We start from the raw sequence: 8,277 nt of genomic DNA on the forward strand, positions 1-8,277 counted from the left end.
AAAATGTAAAAATATGCACGGTGTTCCATTAAAAAAAGTTTGTTTCACCCTGTTAATATGGGTGGCCCTGTATATTTGAAAATATTTCTAAAGTTTGGTCATATACAGGGTGTCCAGAAACTCTCCTGACAAACGAAGACTGGAGATTCCTCAGATAATTTTAAGACAATTTGATCCAATTCACCTAGTCCGAAAATGTAGTAATTAGTTTTGTTTTAATACCTCTAGAACGCTTCTATTTAGAACAATGAAAACTGGTACGATATTTTAAACATTTGTCATACTAGGTTATTAGATTTTTAGGTATTCTAGTACTAAAAGGTACTCTTATCTTAAGTCGATAGGATATACCGTTCTCGAGAAAAATCGATTTGATTCTTCCGGGGTATCAATCTTCTAAGCTCCCAGATCACTTCATAATGAACATTTAAATGTCAATACCCAGTTGTTAATGGAATTTGTATGTCCCTGCTTATTATCTTATCATTAAAAAAAATTTCCAAACTATTTGTTTCTTTTGTTGTGTGTAAGGTTGATCCATCTTTTTTATAATCTCGGTTTGCTAATTCCTTATTATTTAGTTAATTTATAAGTATCTCAATGCGCTATCTTAAAAATAGCAGCGATGAGCGTTCCTTGAAAAACGGTATAAAATAACCCTCATCAACATATTTCAACCCAAAAATTACCTTTCAGATAGCCACATCTCGTATTCTACAAATTAGCATATCTAGAAAGTTCCAGCTTGATCTGAAAAAAGACTATTGATGCTATTCTCATCCTTTAGAATATATTTTATTCATTAACATATGTAACGCTACTCTTCTTTGCTAATCTACAGAAAGGAGATTCTAATAAGTGTTCAATTTTATATTTTAATTATTTTTTAATATGTTGAAATGTAACAAGTCAGCATGTGACCAATCTCTTTTACTACTAAAATGTTTTTGAGTTTTGGTATGTGACCATATTTAAAGTACTCAGCTGTACGTTTAGAAGTGTTACCACAAAATTTCCACCAACGCTACCGTATGAATTACTAGACATAAGTTGTCAAAATATTATAAAATTGTAATGGTAGCCTAATTTAGGCTACACCTTACGGAAATCAACCACGCTTTTAAGAATACTGATCACTGCCCAATTTACTTGCACGCCTGTATGCACATTCGATATTTTTTGATTTTTACTCATTTTTACTCTGTATATAAAACTGTTTGTTACAATATGTACCGGGTGGTCCAATAAGCCGATCTCTCGACTATATACATATGTATCAGAAACTATTCATGTTATAACTTTAGGAGAAAAAATTCCTTAGTAAAAGTGACCAAGAAAAATAGCTAACAATAATTGATTAGAAGAATTAATAATTTAAAAAAGGAAAAGACAGTTAAGTTACATTGCGTCTATACGAAGCCATGTTAGAGTTGCTTCCTAAGACAAAAAAGATTTATTTCACGTTCAGAGCGATTGCGAAAGCCGTTCTGATGAGGGCCGTTCTCTATTGGGCCGAAATACGTATAAGCAGATGCGCAAGCGCCCTGTACGTGAAATCAAATTTTAACTGTCTTTTCCTCTTTATTTCGATATACTCTGTACGAGTACTAGAAACCAATTCGCTAAGAATTTTGCTTAGTTGAGGATATATGTTGTGGAATGCAATTTTTAGATTCCCCATGTCTCTCATAACATCTTTATCAACGTCTGTTTTGCCTTGCAATTCTTAGAAGGCACAGATTAAAGCGAAGTTTTGAATTTGGTTTCGAAAATTAGTCTACGATTTTATTATTAGATGTCGCTACATTGCGTCTATACGAAGCCATGTTAGTGTTGATTCCTAAGACAGAAAAGATTTATTTCACGTTCAGAGCGATTGCGAAAGCCGTTCTGATGAGGCCTATTAGGCCGAAATACGTATAAGCAGATGCGCAAGCGCCCTGTACGTGAAATCAAATCTTAACTGTCTTTTCCTTTTTATTTCGATATACTCTGTACGAGTACTAGAAACCAATTCGCTAAGAATTTTGCTTAGTTGAGGAGATATGTTGTGGAATGCAATTTTTAGATGCCCCATGTCTCTCATAACATCTTTATCAACGTCTGTTTTGCCTTGCAATTCTTAGAAGGCACAGATTAAAGCGAAGTTCTGAAATTGGATTCGAAAATTAGTCTACGATTTTAATTAATAATTTATTTTTATTGAAACAGCCTATATATTTTTATGTTTTCAAAAACTCATTAACAAGATGATCCTCTCCTGACCTTCACGAACTGTATTATGTAGGCCCCTTTATGAATAATCTAAGGTGACATTTTAAAATTATGTATAATTTTCGTTAATGTCTTATATATAAGACATTAACTACATACATTTTTGTTAGTTAATAATGTTAAAGTTAATACTGCATAACGCTTTAAATAATGGTATTCTCTTTAAATAAGCTAAATAATACAAACATCAATTTTCTAAACTGAATAACAGTATATTGAGTTTTGTATTTAATTTCTTGCCAGGCATACATAATTTTAAAATTTCACCTTGTAGTATTTATAATAGACCCTATGCATTATATTTTCTTGAGATTAGAGTGTTCAAGAGCTTTTAAAAACATAAAAGTATACAGGGTATTTCATGAAAACTAAAGATGATGGACTATTCTAGACTTGCGTGAATCATCCTGTGCATTCACATTTATATTAAAAAAGCGAACACATGAATTTAAAAGTTGATGGGTCCCAGTGTTTTTTAATGTTCTAAAATAGGTGCACAAACAAATTACCAGTGTTGCTTCTTGGATTGGGTGTACTTCAATGGATTCATCTGAACCTCTTTGAAGTAATTCGGCGAGTATATTTTATACATTTATTTCGTTTTGCAAATCATTTTATGACTCAGTTTCGCTCAATATGTATGATCCCATAGAGTCCGGAGAGCAGTTATAAGAATCTTCAACTGAAATCAAAGACAAATCTAAAAACAATAAATTTTACACTACAGCGCAAAACAAATTATTCAATATTCTTATCACTAAAGTGCGATTTTCAACTCTTTTTGCAAGTACTAAAATGCGTTTTGCGCTCCGTCTCATTGTAAAACAGTAAACTAAAAGATTTAACACATTGTACACTCCAGAAGGGTCCCTAGGGACCGCTCGAAAAAAAAACTGCACAGGCAAAATAATTAATGGAAAACCAAAATTGGTTTTACGCTGTTACCAATACCAATACGAGACGAATCTGCTACTTGGCCCAGGGGGCCTTTTTCAACATTTTATCTAGCGCTTAACGTATAAAAAGCTATTTATACTTAAATGTTGACGGGTCTCTGCATTTTTTGTAATTTTTTAAAATAAAGGACACAAACAATTTTATTCCATGAGTGGTTTCCACACTGTATAACGCCATAAAAGGATTATGTGTTGTGGCTTAATATTTATATTATATTATATTGTTATATTATACATATTAATAAATTATTATTATATTATATTAGAAATGACTTATAATTTAAACTCATATGGCGATTTTTTTAGTACCGATGCCTTAATTCAGAAGACAATTCGAAAGAACTTTAAATATTGTACTGTGATAACTATAGCACATAGACTCAATACAATTATGGATTCCGATAAAGTTTTAGTAATGGACGCCGGTCAATCTGTAGAATTTGATCATCCTCACATACTATTAAAAGACGATGAAGGATATTTCAGTAAAATGTTAAAAGAAACTGGAACAGTCACTGAGAAGGCTCTTAAGAAGATAGCGGAGGAACATTATAGAAAATTGTTTCTGGATGAGCAAGAGTAATAGAAACTTATAAAATATTAATATATTGTTTACTTTTAAATTTATTTTTAGGTTAAAACTTCTGAAAAGTGAAAAATGAAGAAATACTTTTTACATATCACAGGATAGTTGACGATAGATTTATATTTCTCTTAAGAATAAATGTATTTATTATTTCCGCCTTCTTATTCTTCTTTCATTAGAGACAAGTATATATTGTTTTTATCAATTTAGCAATATCTCTATCTGACAGATACAAATTCTAATAGAGAACCAAAGAAAGGGGAAACATAAAAACTAAGCTCCTAAATTGAGGTTCATACGGAAAGGTACTTAACATGTATAAACTTAATATAATTGTTGATATAGAAATCAACAACAGCGTAGTAAAGTTGTAAACATAAAGTGGTAGTTGTAGAAAATAAACATAAAAATAATTGTTATGTATACTACTTGATGAAATGATAAATAAACGTTGTGTGTTCGGTTAAACAATTATATTAACATATTACCAATACAGTGCAATTAACCCTATATAGTCGGATACAATGTTCGCTCACGCACTAGATTATATATAACCCCTCAACAAAAGTGACAATGTCAGTCCTGCCAATTGTTATAATATCCGTGTTACCAATCGTCTCCAGCTATACTAACTTAACACTAAACAAATATATAACATTTCCTTCCCTACTAACAAAAACAATAAAATTAATGATTTACTCTCATCCTAAACTAAAGATTTAATCTGAAAGGTTTTTTGCCTATCCTGGAACTACATCTCAGGGACGTTTCATTTCCAGGAGAGTTTACTAAGACATCACCACTAACTGATTTTGACAGACTACTACTAGGGTGTGAATCTGTTTGCATGGGAGATTTTACCTGTATCATATTTCCCTTATCTTGTTCATCCGAATTTGGAATTTTAGCTATAGCAACCAGATCATTGCCTACATTTACATGTGATACTGATAAAAACTCCATTTTTCAACATCCAAGTTTACATGTGTGTTAGTTCATCATCATATAACGGGGGTCCTACGGCGATTGCCGCTTCCCGCATTTCAGCCTCCATCTTTTCCTATCTCTTCAATCTCCCTCTTCTAAGCCTCTAGATTGCATTGTTTTTGTAATTTCTCTTCTCCAGGAATTTGGTGGTCTTCCCCTTTTCCTTCTTTCTGGCGGAACATACATTAAGGCTTTCTTTGGCCACCGCTCCTCCTCCATTCTCATCACGTGACCATACCATTGTAATTGCCTTCCTTGTATTCTATCTGAAAGAGTATCTCTAATTCCTGTACGGTTTCGTATTTCCTCATTCCTGATTCTTTCCATTCTCGATACTCGACATGACCTTCTAAGATAATCCATTTCCACAACGTCTACTTTATCTCGTTCATTCTTTGTCATCGTCCAACATTCGGCACCATATGTGGTAATTGGTTCTACAATTGCTCTGTATACGCGAAGTTTGGTATGCATCTTTATTTTATTAGACCACAGTATTGAATTCAGTATTCGGATGCATTCTTTCCCTTGGGTTATTCGGTTTTGTACATCTATCTTAACTCTACCATCTGCTGATATGATGCTTCCTAGATATTTATACTGGTTGCAGCCTTTTATGACTGCGTTTTCAAGCCTCAGATCTGTGGTATTTCCTCCAATTTTTGCAGTAAGCCCCCATTTGGCATATTCCTCAAATAATTTTCGATTCATATAATTTATATCTTCCTCATCGGTTGCAACCACCACCTGATTATCTGCAAACAACAATGTATACAGAGTTTCTTGTCCCACTTCGATGCCCATAAATCTACATTTATTTCTCCAATTCCTCAATGCTTCTTGGACGTATATTTTAAAGAGTGTCGGTGACAAACAGCATCCTTGCTTTAGGCCTTTAGTGACTTTAAATTCATTTGAGGTTCTAGTTCCAATTTTTACACAACTAACTGCATTTTCCTACAATTTATATATCGCTCGGATATACGTCAAATCCAATCCGGACCTTTTGAGGACCTCAAACATTTTCTTTAACGGGACACTATCATATGCTTTCTCAAGGTCTATAAATACCAAATGGGTCTCTCTACTTCTTTCGACACGCTTTTCAATTATTTGTCGTAGGATAAATATATTATCAAGGCAGGATCTCCCGGTACGAAAGCCGCTTTGTTCTTCAATATCTTGTATCTATCTTTCAACCCTCTTCTTTAATATTCTGCCGTACAACCGGCCCACAGAGCTCGTCACACTAATACCTCTATAATTGGAACAGTCTCTTTTATTCCCTCTCTTATATATGGAGCTTGTGTGTTAGTTAATTTCCTTAAATTATTTACATGTTTATACATAATTTTATCATCTACCTTTACAAAATAGGTAGTTGCACTAACACATCTCACAATAACCCCTTCTACCCATTTTCCTGAACATATGGACCTAATTTACCCACTAACACGTTTTCACCTGTAGTATAGACATCTGGTTTTACATAGTCAACATTTTTGTTGAAGATTACTTTCCCTTCCTTTCTGGGTTTTAAAAGGTCAATTCTGGTTCTAGGTTTAACTTTGAAAATAATTTTATTTGGAGTCAACCCAGTACTAGCACTTGGTGTATTTCTATACTTAAATAGGAAATTTACCACTTGCTGCTCCATAGTGAGCTCAGAGTGTCGAATGGAAAATTTTTCCACTGCAGCTTTGACTGTTTGAACATTTCGCTCTGCACACCCATTTGATTGAAGGTGATAGGCTTGACTTTTTAGAATGGTTATCTCATTGTTTTGACAAAATCTTGTAAAATCAGTAGCATTAAAACGTGGACCATTATCACTCACCAGAATAACTGGTAAACCCATCAAAGAGAAAGTTACCTTGAACTTGTCTAAGGTGTGTAATACTGAAGTACCCTTCTTTATAACATGTATATCAACCCACTTTTATTTAGAGTCTATAATAATTAAAAATGTACAATTGTTTTTATAAAAAAAAATCAACATGTATTCGTTCAAATACATTTTTAATTTTAGGCCAAGACACTAAAGCCTTTTCAGAATTATTTTGCGTTATCTGACATACATGAACAACTATTGGTCATTGTCTCAATATCCTGTTGCAACCCTGGCCACCAAACTACTGCTCTGGCTAATATTTTAGACCGCACGATACCTATATGTCCTTCATTAATTAATTCCAAAATACTTTCACGTAATACAGTGGGGATTACTACCCTTAATACCCAACATCAAATATTGACTTTCAATAGAAAGCTCATTTCTTTTCAAGAAATATGGTTTAAGTTCACCATCTCTACATTTATTTGACGAACCTGTTTTTACAAAATCCATCACCTTTAACAAAATACCATCTTTTGATGAGACTTTATCTACATTCTCATATGAAATAGGTTAAATTAAAATGAACCTCTGTTAAATTAAATGAATTAATTGAACTATCAATACCAGTTGCTTTACTCAAAGGTAATCGTGATAACTAGACTTCGGCAAATATGCAAATAAAAATGTAGAAAATATGCGCATAAATATGCACGTGTTTACCCGAAAATATGCAAATATTTTACAAAATATGCATACAAATAAATAAAAAAATCGTAAACTAGTAACAATTTTATTTAAAAAAAAAGTGTACATAACTAAATATTTCCTACTATTCATTAAGATTTACATTTATTTTAAGTAACTACGTCATTTTTAAGTATGAATAAACTTATTTAGAATTATGGTAACAATAAATGACCAAGTGGTGTTCAAAATTTTCTAACAAAAACTTGTGGCTTCTGTCAGAGCATTTTTCAAACTAACCAAAACATTTGGTTCTAAATTAATTGTTTCCGAAATATTTCCAGCTAGAACACTGACTACTTCAGAAAGAATATGGTAACCTTTATTTTTTTCCATAGTAGCTTCAAATTTTTTTAAAATATCTTTTCCAATATTACCTCTAACGTTCCGACAACATGACACAAATTCTTTTATTAATGCTGTACTTTCGAACAATGACAGTTTTGGTGATTCTAACTGAGTAATTGTTTTTTGAACAAAACTAAAATTTGATTTTATAAATGAAAGTTCTTGTTGAAGCAAGTTACTCTGAAAAGTTTGTTTAGAATCCAAAAGAGATTGGGAACTTTCATCTGTTAACGTATCAATTATGTTCTTTATTTTAACAAAATGATCTGCATAAAAATTAGCTGCTCTAACCATGTTCCCCATCGCGTTAAAATAGGTTGTGGTGGAAGAGGAATGTTAGGTAGCATTTCTTTATAAAGTTGAAATCTTATAGGAGATTTAAGAAATACTTTTTTGACACTGGATATCATGGTATTTACAAGAGGAAACTTTTTTCGTATTTCCTCTGCAACTCTGTTTAATCCATGAGCTACACAAGTAACATGTATTAAATCTGGGAAAAATATTTTTAAATTTTGTCCTGCTTTCACCATATAAGGAGCAGC

The 8,277-nt window shown here is 32.4% G+C and overlaps 1 protein-coding gene across 2 annotated transcripts in view; it reads left to right on the forward strand.

The window, feature by feature from the left end:
- Window positions 1-3,968, forward strand: part of LOC140436809 (ATP-binding cassette sub-family C member 4-like) — a 127,261-nt gene extending 123,293 nt beyond the window's left edge. For both annotated transcript variants that reach the window (XM_072525927.1, XM_072525926.1), the window contains exons 18-19: window positions 3,537-3,809; window positions 3,865-3,968. In XM_072525927.1, coding sequence (XP_072382028.1) covers window positions 3,537-3,809; window positions 3,865-3,892 — 301 coding nt within the window. In that variant the 3' untranslated portion in view covers window positions 3,893-3,968. The remainder of the gene's footprint in view (window positions 1-3,536; window positions 3,810-3,864) is intronic.
- Window positions 3,969-8,277: the final 4,309 nt, after the last annotated feature.

The sequence above is a fragment of the Diabrotica undecimpunctata genome, chromosome 3 (genome assembly GCF_040954645.1).
Source record: "Diabrotica undecimpunctata isolate CICGRU chromosome 3, icDiaUnde3, whole genome shotgun sequence".
Taxonomy (NCBI): domain Eukaryota; kingdom Metazoa; phylum Arthropoda; class Insecta; order Coleoptera; family Chrysomelidae; genus Diabrotica; species Diabrotica undecimpunctata.